At 33.0% G+C, this 20,167-nt stretch overlaps 2 protein-coding genes and 1 pseudogene across 3 annotated transcripts; 1 reads left to right on the top strand and 2 right to left on the bottom strand.

Annotated features, from left to right (window-relative positions):
- The first annotated feature begins 7,129 nt into the window (after positions 1-7,129).
- On the top strand, positions 7,130-11,726 carry LOC139871895 (probable UDP-arabinose 4-epimerase 2). 2 transcript variants are annotated; one of them, XM_071859650.1, is made up of 10 exons: positions 7,130-7,235; positions 8,071-8,140; positions 8,406-8,530; positions 8,726-8,839; positions 9,163-9,270; positions 9,376-9,467; positions 9,776-9,917; positions 10,012-10,106; positions 10,706-10,835; positions 11,006-11,726. In XM_071859650.1, exons 2-10 carry the CDS (start codon positions 8,092-8,094, stop codon positions 11,387-11,389), a joined length of 1,239 nt encoding a protein of 412 aa, XP_071715751.1. In that variant the 5' UTR covers positions 7,130-7,235; positions 8,071-8,091; the 3' UTR covers positions 11,390-11,726. The 2 variants fall into 2 exon arrangements, with proteins under 2 accessions (XP_071715751.1, XP_071715759.1); XM_071859658.1 differs by lacking the exon at positions 7,130-7,235 and adding an exon at positions 7,270-7,379.
- A 543-nt stretch (positions 11,727-12,269) lies between these two features.
- On the bottom strand, positions 12,270-17,500 carry LOC139871887 (coatomer subunit epsilon-1-like). The gene is made up of 7 exons (XM_071859639.1): positions 17,255-17,500; positions 17,071-17,160; positions 16,209-16,360; positions 14,857-14,992; positions 14,619-14,774; positions 13,981-14,060; positions 12,270-12,583 (listed from the first exon to the last, which is right to left on the bottom strand). The coding sequence occupies exons 1-7, from the start codon at positions 17,417-17,419 to the stop codon at positions 12,490-12,492; spliced, it is 873 nt and encodes a 290-aa protein (XP_071715740.1). The 5' UTR covers positions 17,420-17,500; the 3' UTR covers positions 12,270-12,489.
- Positions 17,501-17,909: 409 nt separating this feature from the next.
- The window catches only part of LOC139901812 (large ribosomal subunit protein uL16-like), a 46,983-nt pseudogene continuing 44,725 nt past the window's right edge, over positions 17,910-20,167 (bottom strand).

The raw sequence follows: 20,167 nt of genomic DNA, 5'->3' as shown, positions 1-20,167 counted from the left end.
CTTAGTTAATTCTAAGACAATACGTATACAATACGTCTCTGGATTGATGCAAAGACAATACGTATACAATACGTCGTGGGGTAATTCTAAGATTATATATATATATATATATATATATATATATATATATATATATATATATATATATATATATATATATACCGATTATTGGACTGTTGGACTTTTCGGACTATTTTGGACTACTAACAAAGGACTACTAACAATGGACTACTAACATAAAATGTTAAAAATTATTATATAAGTATTCTATGAACTTGCTTTATTTTATTCATATGTCGTATTATTATCTGAATCGTTATTATTGTTATAGGTTCGTGAATCCAAGGACGACGGTCATATTTTTAATAAGCTGAAAACTTATTATTAATATACTTTTACTACTGTGAGTATATAGTCCCATTTTTAAACTCTAAAAATATTTTGGGATGAGAATACATGTAATTTATGTTTTACGCCATGGACACAAGTACTTAAAATATATTCTACGTTGAGTTGTACCACCTTGCATATCTTCCCTAATAGCTTGGTAACTAATATTTACATGTTGTAAGAACATGTAAGCGCGAATCCTATTGATAGATCTATCGGGTTTGACAACCCCAACCGGGCTAGTCGCTCTAGTATCGTAAACGGTTGCATAGTACTTCGTTTTTACTACACTTGGTACAGTGTAGGGAGATTTCATAATAAAGGGAATATGCCACATTAATGGTTAAGTATGGTTACCGAAGCGCTCAACAACTTATAGAATACTTTTATACACTTGCGAGTATACATATATTTATAACTATGAAATCTTGTGGTCTATATTTATATCAATGCTAAACCTATATATCTCACCAACCTTTGTGTTGACTGTTTAAGCATGTTTATTCTCAGGTCCTTAAGAAAGTCTTCAGCTGTTGTATTATCTGAGCAAGCTGTGCATGAAGTCTCATACTTTTATTTAAATAAAGTGTTGCATTCAATAAAACCTTTGTCATGTATTATATTCGACTGTTACGTCACGTGTGTAGTATTTGGAAACCGATGTATTTTAGGGATTATTTCTTAAATAATCGCCCACTTGTTTAAAACATGCATTGTGTATAATAATGGTGTGCTTTCTATGAAACAAATGCAATATTTTCTAAAACGTATCATATAGAGGTCAAATACCTCTCTATGGGACCAATGAGTAACGTACTGCTTTTATAGTAATATGGACGGGTCGTTTCATCATCTAAAAAGAACAGAGTAATTACATATAGAGATAAAGAAAATTTAAGAAAATATAATGAACCAATTACCTATTTCAACAATTCAGGAACCGATTCCTTGATCGATTGATGATGGATGATGATCGATGATGATGACAAAGACTGCTGATGATATTGAACGAGAATGATGATGATCGATTGTCTGCATCGATGATTTCTACTTGATTAATCTATAGATGATGGAGATAATTGATAATCGATTGAACGATGATGATAATTTTTTTTTCTCTGCGTGTGATGCTGAAATCTCGATCTAATTTGGGAACTGTCGAATGATGGGATTTCCTTTTATTTAGGTATAACTATAATATAATTATTATTATTCTAATTCTTATTATTATTATTATTATTATTATTATTATTATTATTATTATTATTATTATTATTATTATTATTATTATTATTCATTATTATTAATATTATTCCTATTATTAATAATAAAACAAGCAAATATTATTTATATTAAAAATATATTTAATACATAACCTAACTATATTAATATTTTTACAAATAATAAAATTTCCATTTAAAATATATAAATAAATATGTATATTTAATTAAGTTATTAATAAGACATATAATTAATTAATATAACAATTATATCACTAATAATGATATATAAATTTATTCGATTACCATTACATGTGTTAATATATATATATATATAAATGATATAGGTTCGTGAATCCGAGGCCAACCCTGCATTGTTCAGTTGTTCAGTTTCGTTATATGTATTTTTACTACAAAATACAGTATTGTGAGTTTCATTTGCTCCCTTTTTAAATACTTTTGCAATATATATTTTTAGGACTGAGAATACATGCGCTTTTATAACTGTTTTACGAAATAGACACAAGTAATTGAAACTACATTATATGGGTGAATGATCGAAGCCGAATATGCCCCTTTTGCTTGGTAGCCTAAGAATTAGTAAACCGATCTACTAATTGACGTGAATCTTAAAGATAGATTTATTGGGCCTAACGAACCCCATCCAAAGTACCGGATGCTTTAGTACTTCGAATTCGTTTTTATCATGTCCGAAGGATTTCCCGGAATGATAGGGGATATTCTTATATGCATCTTGTTAATGTCGGTTACCAAGTGTTCACCATATGAATGATTTTTGTCTCTATGCATGGGACGTATATTTATGAGAAATGAAAATGAAAATCTTGTGGTCTATTAAAAATGATGGAAATGAATATTTATGATAAACTAATGAATTCACCAACCTTTTGGTTGACACTTGAAAGCATGTTTATTATCAGGTATTAAAGGAATCTTCCGCTGTGCATTTGCTCATTTTAGAGATATTACTTGGAATCATTCATGACACATTTCAAAAGACGTTGCATTCGAGTCATTGAGTTCATCAAGATTATTATTAAGTCAATTATAGTTGGATATATTCTGAAATGGTATGCATGCCTGTCAACTTTCGATGTGATGAAAGTTTGTCTTTTAAAAACGAATGCAATGTTTGTAAAATGTATCATATAGAGGTCAGAACCTCGCGATGTAACCAAATGTAATGTGTTCGTCCAGATGGATTAGGACGGGTCACGACAAATGAGTTGTCACTCTATTAGACAATTACCCCCATCCATTAATAGTCAATAGTCCAATTTCCACAAGTGTCGGTCTTCTGTCCAAACCCTAATTATGGTCCAAAGTTCAATAACTCCGTCTTAATATTTAGTCCAACATCACGATTACTTCGACTTGAATAAGCATAATAATAACTTAGTTACGAGACATTAATTTAAAAAGGTTGAACATAACTTACAATGATTATTTATTGCGTAGCGTTACACGGACAGAGTTTTGACTTAAAAACCGTAAAACATTTCTTACAATAACCCAATTATTATTAATCTTAAATTAAACTTAATATTATAAATATAAATATAAATATTATTCTTACAGAAGAAAGAAAAGAGGTGAAGGGTGTGTGAATTGGTGATATTTGCTGTCTCCGTGAATTTCATTTTATAGGCAAAGTGAATTACTGTAGCAAGGTGAAAAGTTAGCTAGAAAGGTAGCTAACGATAATTCAATTCACTGAATTGAATTATTGATTGAAATATTTTCACTTTGATCCTTTAACTATGCTTAATTATCAACTTTTTGTTATTTATTATTATTCTTATTATATGAATTATTTATATATTATATTATATTCTTGTGCATAGTTGACTTGTAATTTTAGCTCCGTTGACTTGCGCGTTGATGCTCGGTTTATGTCTCGGTTCCGGATTTTCGAACGTCTTTTCGTATGCTTTGAAATCTTGTACTTTACGTTTCGCGGCTTGTACTCTTGTCAATTTTTAGACGTTATTCATCAATAAATAGTACCACTTGGATTGTAACTTGTACGCTTGAGCGTTCTGGTCATTTGCGTCTTCAAATCGTCGTTTCTGTCTTCCGTCTTCACATTTTATTATTTAAACGATTATCACTTGGAAATAGAACAATTGCAACTAAAAGCTTGTCTTTCTGGAATGGTAATGCTATGAAATATGTGTTCGCTTTTAGCATTATCACATACCATGACCATGTGTAACTGAGCAAGCTATACACTACGTACCACCATGTCAAATCCGCAAGATTAGCTACAAACACAACAATATATATATATATATATATATATATATATATATATATATATATATATATATATATATATATATATATATATATATATATATATATATATATATATATATATATATATATATATATATATATATATAAAAGTACCCCAAGGTTAACCCCTTAACCTTAACCACATGAAGGTTGGCCGAAAACACACGCTCCCTAGTGAATCCGAAAACACACGCGATTCACTACCTTCACCTCAACTACAACTGGGGTTGGTCAAAAACACACGCGCCCTAGTGAATCCGAAAACACACAAGATTCACTACCCTAAGCCAATACAACCACAATGGGAATGTCCGAAAACACACGCGACATTGTGAATCCGAAAACACACGTGATTCACTTCCCAAATCACCTCAACAACATCAACGGAGTTGGCTTACTCATGCCAAAATGAATCCGAAAACACACGTGATTCACTACCTCAAGGGTGGTAACCCAAAACGTACAAACGTGCCAAGTGGACCCGAAACTCACGGGGTCCATCATCCCATACACATGTAAAGTGAACCCGAACGCACAAGGATCACTCTACCCCACCCGCACCCATCCTACGGATACATATGCATATAATATATTTACACTCACCTTGTCACCTTGATGAATGCAATGCCAAATCCGCAATCCGTCAATGGAAAGTACCTATTCCATTTATCACATAAACAAACAACACAATTTGGATGAATTACAAACCAACCCAAATTGACACTTGGTGCAATTATGACCCAATTGCACCTCCAAGCACAACTCGTGCCCAAACTAACCAATAATCACTAATACTAGTGAAAATGGTCCTATAACAACAACAAGATCAAATCACAGGTGTTAAATACTTGTCTTCTCCAAATCAACTCACAAACTCTAATTTTGACCCATTTTCAAAATCAAGCTTCCAAACACACCCATTTGAGTTCCAACACCAACATAATCACCAATATTAGTGATTATACTCAAATTACAAGCCCTAACATGGACAAAACGTTCTCTAACACAAAACTCACCAACAAGGGTCAACAATACCCACAACTAGCTTCGAACACCCATTTGTGAGCTAGATGGGTTTCTCATGAACATGCAAGTTCAAACCCTAACTTGAATATCAATTTACACAAATGAAATTCGGATTTGAGACTTACCACAACACTAATTCGTAGCCTAGCAATGGATCTTCCGAAAAGTACAACCAATTTGAGTAGAAAACGCCACCTTTTTCCTTAATCTAAGCTTTCTCTCTCTAAAGCTAGGGTTTTTCACTTTAAAAGAGATGAGATAGTTTGAGTGGGTGAGAAATGAGATATGAATGAGTTTAGGATCAGATCACCAGCTATAAGCTCGTCCATAAGTGAAAAGACCTAAATGCCCCTCATTTAAAACCCCCAAAAACGAGTTTAAAAATCTGATCTGGCAATAGGAACGCCGCTCCAGGATAAGGAACGTCGTTCCACCAAACATTCAGGAACGTCGTTCCACATATAGGGACGTCGTTCCCCAAACTGCTCCAAACATGTTAGGTTCAACTTTTTACATTTTTCTTCGTTATACAACGTCATTCTTTGATTCTGGGACGTCGTTCTAGCTTTTATAACGTCGTTCCTTCTTTCAGGGACATCGTTCCTTCTCTGTTGGAAATTTGGGTTGTTACAGCATTGGACCAAGCTTGTTTTTGGTGTACTTTTTTCCTTTTGGATCTTCGGTTGTGGGTACATCTTGTGCTTCAGGTACGGGTTGGTTTTTGGGATCGGGGTTTTCAACTTCTTCTTCCGGTATATGAGGTATTTGAAAATTCGAGGGGTAAGTTTATAAAAAAAAGATAGAAATTAGTGTGAAAGTTTATAAAAAATGAGATGAGATGATACAATATTTATAGTATTAAACGGTGTGAGAATATATTAATTTTTTTTAAAGTACTTCCTCCGTCCCATAAACAGAGCCACATTACTACTTATATATGTTTCAAAATAAATGTCTTTTACCCAAAATAACAATAAAATATCACTAAAAGTCCAATGGCACCCTTTTATATATGTAAGTCACCAAAACAACAACAATAACAACAAAATTCAAAACCACATAAGTGATGTATGGGGGAGGTGAGATGTAGACAATCATTCCCCTATCCGAGAATAAAGACAAGTCATTTCTCCACTCAGAGTGAAAATACTCTCAAAAGTAGAGAAAGTCATCCCTCTCTATTCGATGGATAGACATATTGCTTCCGAGTGGACCTCCGGCCAATATGTAGGAAAAAAAAAAAAATTGAGATACCATGAAAATGGTAAAATCAAATTTTCATGGGTTTTAGATCCTGCCTGAAAATTTAATTTAGACTCTAAGAGTCGGTCAAGTCGTCAAATTTCCATGTTGTTGAAGTCACCAAAATATTTACTTATAATTTCTTCTTTCACTTATTTTGTTTAGGATGCTAATTAATTTCATATTTCAGGAGTTCGACTCATGTTGGCTACATATTAAAAACACAATTTTATCTCTGCCATGAAGTATCCACCCATGACACATTTCCCATATCGTTTGGGGGGTGGTGGTTTAAAGGGGAGGGGGTTTTACTTGGCCGTGCCCTTGGATCGGTTTCAAGGTTTTCTCCCGAGCAGTGATGGGCCGGAATTATTATCGTTGCATCGGCATAGTCGAAACGAGAGATGATCGCAACGGGTGATTTAGTCCTCAGGGTGATCCCATTCGCTGTCAAAAAACAAATAAAAATGAATGACAAAATAGATATTTTAACAACATATCTTAAATTGAATGGATGTGCTCCTATATGACATGGATAATGGATGACAACCGAGTGGAGATGCAATGTCGAAAGATCTGCTTCTATATGACATGGGAAACGGATGACAGTCGAATGGAGATGAAACGCCATCGACGGTCATGAATGGTGGTTTTTTGAATGACAATTAAAAAACATGCCGTTCGAAATGGTCTTGTAACTAAAACACTACCATGGAGGCGGCTAATTGAATTGCGACCCTTAGTTGATCTGAGTTATCAGATCTAACTTTGAAAACAACATCTTAGCGAACAAACATATTACAAACATAAAAAGTCAAACTGCCCCACCCATTTACCCACCCCACCCTACCCCACACAACGACTAACGTATGCATCTCAAAACATAATACAGATTTAATTACAGATTCATCCATTTATTATTTCCCTTTTCATTCATTAATTAAATTAAATTAAACGTATACGCACAAAACCCACACATAATAATAATCAAGAACCTTTGTCTCCTTCAACAACACCATCCTTATTCCGCAATTTTTGGTATTTTTCTTGTATTTTTTTATTTCTTGATTTATAATTAATAATTGTGTTGTAGTACTAATTACATAAATTACCTCGACCCTATTATGCAATTTCACTCAATCTTGAAGTGACATGTGTATTAAATTAAATGGCGATATAAAGGTACTGACTTTATAGATCTTAATTCACATGCTTTATGTTTTAAGGTACCCCATATGCACTAAATTCATCTTCTTGGGTGAATTTAATTTTTTCCTTTTATTGGTATTTGAAATCTGAATTTGAGTTTGATGTAAGTCTTGATTTAAAATGCAGTGATCTTACTGATTAATGTGATTGATGACTTATATTTTCAATTTGTGATTTATTCCACTTTGAGTTTGTTTTTAATTTTAAAGGTGTTAACTTTTTTTATAAATATAACCAGCTTTACCCTTTTCTGATATTTTACTCAATTGTGTGATATTATGAGTGTTGGTTTGAGTTTGAATGAACACTTTTTGCTCTCTTTATAATGTTATTTGTTCCTGCATTTTTTGTATACACTTAAGTTCATAGATCTTGTCTTTTTGAGGTACCCCATTTGCTCCATTATAATAAAAAGTTAGTATTTGACCTAATTCTTCTTGTATATACAACATTACAGCTTTTTTTTCTTCCCATTATCATCTTTATATGGTTGTTTAAAATTTATATAAAATAAATAAATGTTATGATCTTCAATAATTATGCTGATGTTTACTTAACTTGATTGACCTATTGTTATGCCTTGTGAATTATGATCTTCTTTTGAGTTTCTTTTCAATGTTATTGTTGTGATTATAACACAATTTATTACTAAACTTTGTTTCAGAGAAGTGGAGTTCATCTGTAAATGTTAAAACCAAGAACTCAGCGGCCAAACAGGCCGAATTCATTAGGAGGTAACATAATAATTTTAATTTCAATTACTAAATATCTTAATATTGATTGTTAATTTGTTATCCATCTAATCTAATCTTATCGTCCTTTTATTCTTGTAATTGGGTGTAGAATGTTTCTCTTTGACTTTTTCATCTTCGTTGCAAACCATTGACTTGATATAAACATAAACCATTGACTTGAAATAAATTATTATTTCTGGTCTACAATACTTAGTAACATAATTATTTTATAGTGTTTGAAATATTCATTTGCTCTGATTGTTAGGAATGGATTTTGTGGATCCAGTGAAGAAGAGTGGTGTTGTACGAAAAATTATTGTTGCTGCTTGTCTTATAGCAATATGCATCACGATAATCAAGATATCGCCAACGTTAAGCTCCCCGAGTCCAGTAAGTAAAGAGATACTGCACCTTTTTTTGGTTATCTGTTTTCAACTTTCTTTCTCCTCTAATTTTAAGTTTAAAGGGGTCTTATAAAGCATGAGTTTAATTAAATAGAACTTATATATTTATATTTGTATTTTGTAATGATAATTTGTCATAGTTTTGAGTACCTGACGATTTGTATTTTTTCTTTTTTTGAAGTTCTCTCGTCATGAATCGGGGATTACTCATGTCTTAGTAACTGGAGGTGCCGGCTATATCGGTTCTCATGCTTCATTACGCCTTCTAAAAGACTCTTACCGTGTCACTATAGTGGTATCTATCTAATCTAATTCTGATTTAAGTTTAATTAAATATACTTAATTTTATTGATGAGGTGCTAATAGTTGAGTTACAAAACTCCAAATTTATGAAAAAGAAAAAAATATATAGGTGGGCCTAATGTATTTCTTTGGCGGAATGGGTTCATCATGTCCATTTTAAAGCACTTGAAGTACTTGATTATGTGATTTTCATGTTTTAATAACTAAGTGTGCATCTATCTATATCTATATCCATATATATGCATAACTATGTGTGCATATATATTATGTGATTATTGGCTAATACATAATGTTTTTTTTTTTTTTGTATGATAGGATAATCTCTCTCGTGGAAACCTAGGTGCAGTTAAAGTTCTTCAATCTCTATTTCCAGAACCGGGAAGACTTCAATTCATTTACGCAGACTTGGGGGATCCGAAAGCGGTATCCTTTGAAACGTAGACTTAAAACATGATATGTATTGAAGTAATATTCATTGCACAAACAACCATATATGCATGTATTGTTTCCTTGATAAAAAAAATTCAGGTAAATAAAATCTTCTCGGAAAATGCATTTGATGCGGTGATGCACTTTGCAGCGGTCGCATATGTTGGGGAAAGTACTCTTGATCCCCTAAAGTAAGTATGGCCTTGAATTTAGGTGGGCCCCATTTTTATTTACAGTATAGTTGAATCAGTGAAAGGGGGCAAATTGGATGTGTTGGCTGATCGGTATTTATCCGGTGCATGACAAATTGGGTTCGGGTTGGATTCGTCTGATACACGAACATTTTCTTTTCTATCCTATTATTTTATTGTATTCAAATCAAACTAAATATTATAATAACTATACTGTAAATGAATATGGGTCCATCTGCAATTTTTTTCGTAATGCACTTTAGGTGATTGTTGATGCGTGCCTAATTTGCATTTTTGTCATAATGCAGATATTACCACAACATCACCTCGAATACGTTGGTAGTATTAGAGGCTATGGCAGCACATAATGTGAATACTTTAATCTACTCGAGTACATGTGCGACTTACGGGGAGCCAGATAAAATGCCTATTACCGAAGAAACCCCTCAGGTACTCTTGGGTATAAATTAGGCTTGTTTACGATACAATGTGTATCATCTATTCATCATAATTAACAGATTGTGTTCTTTATTGTGTATACCAGAACCCAATTAACCCATATGGAAAAGCCAAGAAGATGTCAGAAGATATTATCTTGGATTTCCATAAAAACTCAGACATGGCGGTCATGATCTTAAGGTTAGCATGTCTGTATCTATATACGTAGTTGCTAAACGTGGTGCAATATTTGGGTCCTTGTATTGGGTAACAGGTTAATTGATAAAAGCGTTGTATAATAAACCATTCCGAGTGGTTGGAGTCTTAATATTCATGAGGTCTCAGGTTCAACCTCACTAGCAACACATATCTTGGGGGTGGTCAAGGAAAAGGTTAGAAATGGATACGGGATAATTCAATTAGACCGTGTACATCTTGAGTCCCAGGGTACTCTGAGACAGGGAAAACCTTCCGTTGACCTTGAAAAATATTGGGTTTGGGTGTTCTATAATGTATCTGAATTTATATGATACAACGTTAGAAGTTCGATAGCGTGTATCAAACTCTTAAATATTGATAATGTGTATCGATGACTTCAACCGGTGCCACCATTTATGGTTTACAAGTCATTAGATGTCAGATACATACAATATTGATAAAGTTAGTCCACATGATTGAAAGTTGTACATACAATAGAGTGTTAGGTAAACTTTGATAAATATTGAATGCTTGAAAACTTTTGATTAATAACTCAATAGAAAACGTATGGAGTTCTTATTTCATCTTTCTTCGATTTGCAGATACTTTAATGTGATAGGATCAGATCCAGATGGAAGGTTAGGAGAGGCACCAAGACCAGAATTACGTGAACATGGAAGAATATCCGGTGCATGCTTCGATGCAGCTCGCGGAATTACCAGCGGACTAAAGGTTAGTTTCTTCCGATCTTACCTCATTGGACATTTGACGTGACACAGTTTATAGTCGAATATATTGATTTGGATTTTTGTCATTTAAAATCATAATAACCATCCTGAACCTGTTTCGCCTGCACAAGTTTTGAGACGTTGACTCATATCACGGTTGCTTATATGATACAGGTTCGAGGAACAGACTATAAAACAACAGATGGAACATGCGTACGTGACTACATCGACGTTACCGATCTAGTGGATGCTCACGTAAAAGCTCTCGAGAAAGCCCAACCCGGAGAAGTTGGAATCTACAATGTTGGTACAGGACGAGGTAGATCAGTTAAGGAGTTTGTAGAAGCTTGTAAAAAGGCAACCGGGGTGGCTATAAAAGTTGATTATTTGCCACGTCGTCCTGGTGATTATGCTGAAGTGTTCAGTGATCCATCAAAAATACTTCGTGAACTTAACTGGTCAGCACAATACACAGATCTTGAAAAGAGTTTAAAAGTTGCATGGAGGTGGCAGAAGTTGCATCTTAATGGATACGGGCCCGCAAAGGCTTTGCTTTAAAAGTTATCCATTAGATTCGTTATGATTTTTTTACTTATAGGAAATGAGGAGTTAATGCACATTCTGTCTTGTGATTAACATGGTGTCGTCGAAGCTGGTTATGGTTACCCTCGATTTTGGCCAGGAGCAAGGTTATCGTTATAATGACTAGTATGTTATGCATTAAAAGTTGTAAAAATTGGTTTCTTATTCGGGAAGGGCTATTGATCTTTTATTATTTGTTGGGTTAGGGTTGAAGGTGTATGAGAGCAACCCATGAGAGATCTGAATAATGTTGGTTGTAGTTTCATTATTATATGCTGCTATTATATGTAAGAAGATTCAACTTTATGGATTATATAGTTAGTAGAGTTTTAGATCTTCAATTTTTAAAATGGTGTTTACAGTTTATTATGTCTTAGGTTTGCGCGTCCGTGGATTTTTGAACTGCTTGTTTTTCTGAAGAAATAAGATAAAATAATGTCTTATTCTGTTTGCAGACTCGTAGACCTAGAAATATGAGTACTGCAGATAGAATTAAGTTATTCTGCAAACATAAAAACAAATATAATCAAGTTATTTTGCACATTTAAAAAACAATCATCATTATTATTCAGCATAGATCTTTACGCTACATCTTCTTTTCAGATATGATCTAGATATGATCTAGAGATCATCAGATAAAAATATCTTAAAAAACAAACACCACCTTAATTTTATGGCATATAATTTGTATGTAATGATCATTTGCATTCACCTTAAAACCTTTTTAAATTTTTTTACAACAGAAACACTCCTGCAATTGTATAGACATTGATGTATTGTCTAAACTTTGTGCAGGATTATGGAAACATGTCTTGCTTAATATATATATTGCATTCACATTAAAAAGGCAAGAAGAAAAAAGAAGCATCCCTTTTTATCACATTAATCATCAACTAGAGAAATTAAACTTCATGAAATTGTTATGAGAGCAAAAGATGCAATTCGCAATCTAACACAAAATCTGTTACATGGATTATATCTCAACAAAAATACTGTGGGTTTAATGTTGTTTACAGAAACATGATCTATAAGACATCAAAAAACTTTAAAACAGTACCAATGATCACGACCATTGATCAACCAACAGTTTGTATTGCCCTGTCGAAACTCTCTTCTGCCGTTGATCCCCGTTTAAGTAGCATGTGTTCAGGATCTGCCAGTTTCAATTGGCTGCAAGAGCAAACATAAGAAGGTCAGCTTCAGTAAGATTAATGCTAATCCTGTTACTATTTACAGGTGGCCAAAAGTGACAGATTGGGGCACAGATTAGGTAACAGGTGTAAACTGACTCGAAATACGTTTTGTCCAAAACTTTATAACTTATCATTAGTTTGTGAACACCTCAATACAATTTGATTTTTATAGAAGAATGATTTAGATAGAAGGTTTAATGCCTTTAGAAGCACGCTTGGGACAACTATAGCCCTAGTTCCTCTTTAGCTGGTTTATTATTTTACCCCGCTGACCCGTTTGAGATACAAACATAGCCTAATTGACCCCATTCAAAAGTAACAGGTATAAATAGCTACCTCTACAATTCATCTTCCTAATTACAAGATGATGACAAATGATGAATGAGTAACAGAACCACATAACAAGAGTAGCGGTTTCTGTATTTTCCTAAATTACCCGCACTCGAGGAAAGTAAATCAAAGATAAATTTGAAAAGGCTAGACATTATATCTTCATCATGATACATGTTCCATCAATGATCTATCAGATAGTTTCTTGTGACTTTTGCATCTTAATGGTACATATAGAAAAAATGAAACATATTTTGTTTTGAACAAGCGGAGACAACATACCAAAGAAAATAAAGCAAAAGGCAAGGAACAACGTTATTTTATTGGGGGTAAATCAAGGAACATAATGATGTTAGACAGAAGACACTATCATAAACATCCAAAACTATGATGATGATCTAGTTCGGTTGAAGTGATAATTGCTTTACCAGATAATTTTTTCAAGAACTTCTTGGTTGATATTAGGTTATGTTTGTTTTTTAAGATGTTTTTGTCTTTAAACCACATATGTAGAGAAGAGATGATGTTGTCTAAAGACATCAAAGACTATTTGTTTTTGTGCCTGGATCACTGAGAAGCATATTTCTAAGTCCAGAACAAAACATACATTATTTTATCTTATATCTTAACAAAAACAAACGGTTTACAGTAAAAACATCTACGAGCGCACAGACATATAAGTTTTGCACAATGAAAAACAAACGAAACCTTAGTCTTAGTGTGTATAAAGATACCTTTGTGGCTAAGATGAAATATACTTTTAAGCATGTCCCATGTTTTATAATTGTTACATTTATACTCAATGACATTTTTACCCAGAAGTAGCGTAGGTAAGTAGCTAGTTTTCAATACTAAACCCCTAAAATTAGTTTTAACAAATGTGAAAATGCAAATGTAGGGTTCATCAATTTAGATTCATAGCTACATTCAAATACATGGAAAGGATTGTACTCAAACTTCACTAATACCGACTTGTAACGAGATTCTAGTCACAAATCAGAGAGTTTATTACAATCAGATAATAGAAAGATGTGATCTCCATACCTTAAAAGCCGTGAAGCCGATTTACCAAGATGAAGACTGCATACAACAAGATTAGCCAGTGTTTCTCGATCCTTTGCATCCTGTATCAGTGCATCAAAAGATATATTTAGAAAGTATAACGTGCAAACTAATTAGATGCAGTAGGTGTTATATATAGGTACGAAACAAGTGTGAATCAAGAAAAGCAAATTAGATAAGACAAGTGAACTCAACAAACGAGCAGATCTGAAAGAACATAACATGTGACATAATGACATATCTTATTATAATTTCGAAAGAAAACATAATGTATATATAGCCAAAGAAATAGAAAAATGTATTCAGTTTTAGTTATTTGATTGAGTGACACACGAAACTATAGGTAGCAAGATGTGTGGGTTAGATGACAAGCCAACTAGGTGGGATGGAAGTCATGGAACAAGTCACTTTCAGAGTTTCAGTGTGGGTCAAAATGGGCTGGTATGTATTCAAAATAGACTTTGGGCGACTTTCAACTCGACCCATTTGATACATTCATCTTTTGGCTAAAAAGGGACTAATGACCCGTTCAAGAGAAAGCAGAACCTAAATCAACCCACTTATAAATACAATGTGTCAAATTAGCCACATCTGGTATATCAAGTTAGTTGGAGATTTACCTTATTCAATGCTTCAAGCAATAATGATTCAGCTTCATCAAAATTTCCCATGTGCATGCAGCATACAGCCTTCCCATTGAGTATCAGATTAGTAATTTGGTACTTCTCAGAAAAGTCCTGTAATATGAGATAAGCTTCCTGTATCTTTGAACCACCCTAATTTACACAAAATGGTACAAGTAACTGAGTAAGAAAATGGTAATTATGGTATAAATGACCTGAACAGAAGAATATGTACCACAGCCAAATTAACCCATGCAGTAGCAAGTTGAGTCAGCGTGTGGTCCTCATCAATCTGTTGCATAACTCTCAATTGCTTCTCAGCATAATCTGCTCTATGCATCTTGAGAAAAATTTGGACATTCAAGGCATAACTGAAAAGAATATAAAGCATTAGGACAAGGATTCTTAATCTTTAAGGAAAATTTGTCTAACATGAATCAATAGCGAAAGATATTGATAGTATCTAATAGGCATACCAAAACCTGCAGAAAGCTTCATAAATTCAGTTTGCAATACCAGCATTTCAGCCGTTTTACTAACTCCACAATGATGCATATTTATATTTTCATCACATTATACATATTGCCAGAGGAACCCAACTTGTTCACGTTATTTTTACAAGAATATAACACAATAACAGCTATCACCTCACATCCTATAGCGATATATGATATTGAAACCTAGAATCACAACACACCTAATCTGAATGAGGATAATAAGAGCCTACGATTCCTAACAGTTCGTGGGCGCCTGGTTTGAGCTTACCAGACTGTTCAACTACCACTATACGGAAGGGCTGTACTTTTTAAAAGTCACGAGGCCAAAGAAACCTTAAACTAGAAATAACTGAATTCAATTTTCTTTTCTTCTTTATAAGAGTAAGAATGTTCTTAAAAGATGCACCTACAACCTTGTTTAGCAGTCACATTTGTCCATAAGATTGTTAGTTTAAATACTTACATATTTATTATCGTGTATGGTTATTTGGTTCCACTTTCAATTCTATTTTCTTCCAGGAAAAATGTAATTAACGGCATGCTTAGAAATTAAGATTGCTCAATGCCAGTACATAAATCTAGATAGTATACCTTAGTACAGTGGTGATGGTCAATCTCATTATGCTTTTAAATTTTTTTGTCTTTCATCAAAAGGGTTGTCTAATAAACTCTTTCAACTTACATACTCATAGAGTCATAGGGTTTATACAAATTAGTGTCAAGTAGCGTGCTACATATGCATTACAATTCCAATTCCTAATTGGCATCATTCTTATGCCAAATGCCCAGACAAGTAAATAGAGGACGGATAAGATATGGCATGAAGAACTTCTCCAAAAGTTGCTGTTATAATCTTGTTTGACATTATCTTAGTTTAGTAGAGACAAATGCTAATTGATAATTAATAATATTGATAATACAAATATATATATAATTATATATATGCCAATTGAATCAATTAGGGGCTTCTTGCAACTCAGTTAGAAAGGTTAATTGTAAAGTATTAACAGAACACCTCATTATATGGTTGGCATGTATACAAATATAACTATGTAAGCAAATTTAGTGAAGAGATAGAGTAACACTCAACAGTTCCATACTCCCCCCAGCATTTGTGTATTTGAGTGCCTCGTTGTAGTCTTGCTCGTGCATGAATATGGTTCCAGCAATAAGCCTGAGTATCGGATTGTTCCCAATGGCAGCATCACCCAACCACTCCCGTATACTAGAGATAGCAAATTCCTATCAAAAACAAAAACCACATAATAATTATGAATAAGATAAATCGTCCATAACTTCATATGATATATGAAATAACAGCACAAATACATGCACTAATATACATTAGCATCATTCATGCTCCTTTCCACTATACACACATCTGATATCTTCAATTGTGTAACCATCTCCCAGTGTCCTGTTTCTATATCCTCCATTTTTCATTTCATAAAAAGATACCTTACTCGACAGACATAACTATCTACAGTCAGTGTTGTAAATTTCGTTATTTCTCCCCGAGATCTCATTTTTGGAAGGCAGCCGAGACGAGATGTCCAATCCCCGAAATTTCTCGGTCAACGGGGTCAAACTTAGTCAAAGGCACGTTTTCTCGGATTTTCTCGCTCATTTTTCGAATTTTCTTGTAAAATCTCAAATTTTCTTGCTCATTTCAAGGATTTTCTTGTAAAATATCCTAAATATGTATATAAACATACATATATTAATTTATTTTTATCAATACTTATATTAGAAAAACTAAAAAGTCAACGTAAGTCAACTTCCGAGATCTCCCGAGATTTTTCCGAGATGCCGAAATCTCCCAAAAAATGTCCAAACGAGATCTCCCAAGATCTAAATTCTCCAACCTGGTCTACAGTAAAACTGCAACTTCGCGTTTACACAGACATTTATCAATCAAAACATCTAACTAAATCGATCTACACAAATTTCACCTTGTTATCAGGACTTGACAGATACAACGCGAGCAATTTTACAGCCTGGAGAGATGTCGCCGCAGATGAATTAACTTCGTTAATCACAAGCTATAAAAGATCAAATCAATTATCACACATCAATTAAGAAAAAATTAAACAAAAATGAGTAAGTGTATAGATACAAAACGATGAAATTGAAAACCTGATAGCTTCCGAGCGCGATGTAAGATCTATACACAAGGCAATCTCGTTCGATTGAATCATCTTCTGTTAAGCCTGCGATATCGCTATTGTTGATTGCAGCTTGAAATGCACCTAAGTAGAAATTGTTTCGTAGGTTAAATAAGACATCGGGTGCCATCGCCATTGTTGATAGAAGATCGGAATCCGAGATCAGTGATATTAACAGATCGAAGAGGAAGAACGGATGTTAGGGCTTGTTTAGCAGTTCATGAAATACGGTTATACATTTTACTATTTTAGTGTGTAAAAATTCGAAAGGTGTATCGGTCCTTGAGGCCCCTCGTGTTTTGAATTTTTGTCATTTTGGACCCTTGTTTAGATTAAATCGATATGAATGATCTGTGGGTGAATCTACGATTCTTAGGTGATACCACTTTCAAAAATTGTTTTTCAAAAATCAATTAAAAATGTAGATAGCTTTATTTACAAAATAAAAAATATATATATATATATAAGTGTTGGTGTAAACAAGATTAATGGGGTCGCGCTACGCTGCTGAAAATTGTTCGTTTGATTACATACATAATAATTTACATACAACATTTAAAAGTTACAAAGTTCCTAAGTGATAGATTACTATCAAAACTGTACAAACGTTTTTTGGTTACTTCCGTTTAACTACTATCAAGAAGTGTTTCCTGTGCGGCATCAATTCCATCAACAAAATTCCAAACAACACCTAAAAATCAATGAATTATATACATTAAGTCTCAAATGAAATTCAATGCCAACAACTCAAAAGCCAAGTCGGTAAAGACGGTCTGACGAGGTGAAAATTTGTTCAAAACATTAAGATTATATGAGAAAAATCAAAACGTGTATTACCTATTCGAAAGCTTTTGAGCACTACAAATCCCTTTAAGCCATAGGAATTGTTAATATCTCCTGTAACGAAAACAAATCCACACATTAAATCTCTTATACGGGTCCTCCAAGATCATAAGCTTATAGATGATAAAATAAAATAAAAAAACCACATAATTCATATAATAAACACTAAATACTACGGAGATATTTAATCACATTAATATCAAATTAATCAAATTACCCATAAATAAATATAAAAATGACGATAAACGTAAAACATACCTGAGCCACTTGATACACCCTGAAACATAGTTTCAGAACTATCTTCAAGGAAAAATTAATAGCGCCTAGATGAGACATGGAAATAAAATGTTATGACATACAGTCACCAAAACTGGTATGTGAGGTGCTTTTGGTAAACCGCATGGCATTTCATGTTTCATTATGACGATAAAAAAAAAATACCTTAGCATTGACACCGTCATTCATGATACGGTTCTCAGACTTCCACTGGAGATAGTCAGTAAGACTAAACTTGGTAAATCCCTTAAAATAACCAAAATTTTATAACCTTCTAATTAATCCACAAACAACAATATAAATCAATATGCATTGATTAAATAAATTAGATGTCATAGCATTTCCTGCTAACAATAATCTTTTGACGACCATGAAACTTAAACTTGGCACGGCCAAGTGCCTTTTGAGCATGCTGACTGTTACCATCTATACACCTAACGGATAAAAGAACCTGAACAATACTAACACGAGCACACACACCTTGTGGTGTACCAAACGCACCTCGCATACCAGTTTGAAGCCTATCGGGTCCAGCACAGGACAACATCTTGTTAATACGAAGCACTTCTTAATGACACAATGAAGTACAGAGGCAGCTGTTGAACAAAACGATTGATAAAGATGGTTAAAGAAGAACATAATGCCTCAAAACATTACATTAGAATACAGAATATATATCAAACTGCATATAATCAGTCGTATATGAAGAAACTCACCAACCATGTATGACTCTTTAGAATCATTGCGGTTCGAAGTTAGCTAATCCATATGGCGGTTATCGCCACCAAAAATGTCATAATCTTCACAATATGTTTCATTTTTTATTCACAGAAATATCAAACCTAACAATTGCAGATAATCTAGTTAATCCGTAACATCATAACATAACACCAATCAACTTTTAAACAATAAGAGAAGGAACTGATTATTTGTATTAAAGTATCTAAACTTCAACTCAAAATACAACCTTGAAAACCATTATACAAAAACACACTAACTGAATCCATGCCAATGCAGTATCTATTCATGTTACAAATTCATAGCAAATAGTACCAAACTACCCAATAAAATCAATAAAGATATATTTATCATTAAAAAATTCAATGAATGAGTAAACTGAAAATGCCATCAGGTGGGAGGTATATGTAGTGACCCGAACTTTTCCATGTTTATATATATTAAATGAAATTGATAATTACATGATTAAGTGTTTCCAACATGTTAAGCAATCAAACTTGTTAAGACTTGATTAATTGAAATAGGTTTCATATAGACAATTGACCACCCAAGTTGACTGGCGATTCACGAACGTTAAAACTTGTAAAAACTATATGATGACTTATATATGGATATATATATAGTTAACATGATATTATGATAAGTATGTATCTCATTAAGTATATTAACAATGAACTACATATGTAAAAACAAGACTACTAACTTAAGGGTTTCGAAACGAGACATATATGTAACGATTATCATTGTAACGACATTTAAATATATATATATATATATATATATATATATATATATATATATATATATATATATATATATATATATATATATATATATATATATATATATATATATATATATATCATATTAAGATATATTAATACATCATATTATCATGATAATATAATAATTTAACATCCCATTAGATATAATAAACAATGGGTTAACAACATTAAACAAGATCGTTAACTTAAAGGTTTGAAAACAACACTTACATGTAACGACTAACGACGACTTAACGACTCAG

This window comes from Rutidosis leptorrhynchoides, chromosome 1, assembly GCF_046630445.1.
Source record: "Rutidosis leptorrhynchoides isolate AG116_Rl617_1_P2 chromosome 1, CSIRO_AGI_Rlap_v1, whole genome shotgun sequence".
Lineage (NCBI taxonomy): Eukaryota > Viridiplantae > Streptophyta > Magnoliopsida > Asterales > Asteraceae > Rutidosis > Rutidosis leptorrhynchoides.
The sequence above is the reverse complement of the archived record's forward strand: the minus strand, read 5'-3'. Positions and strand labels throughout refer to the sequence as shown.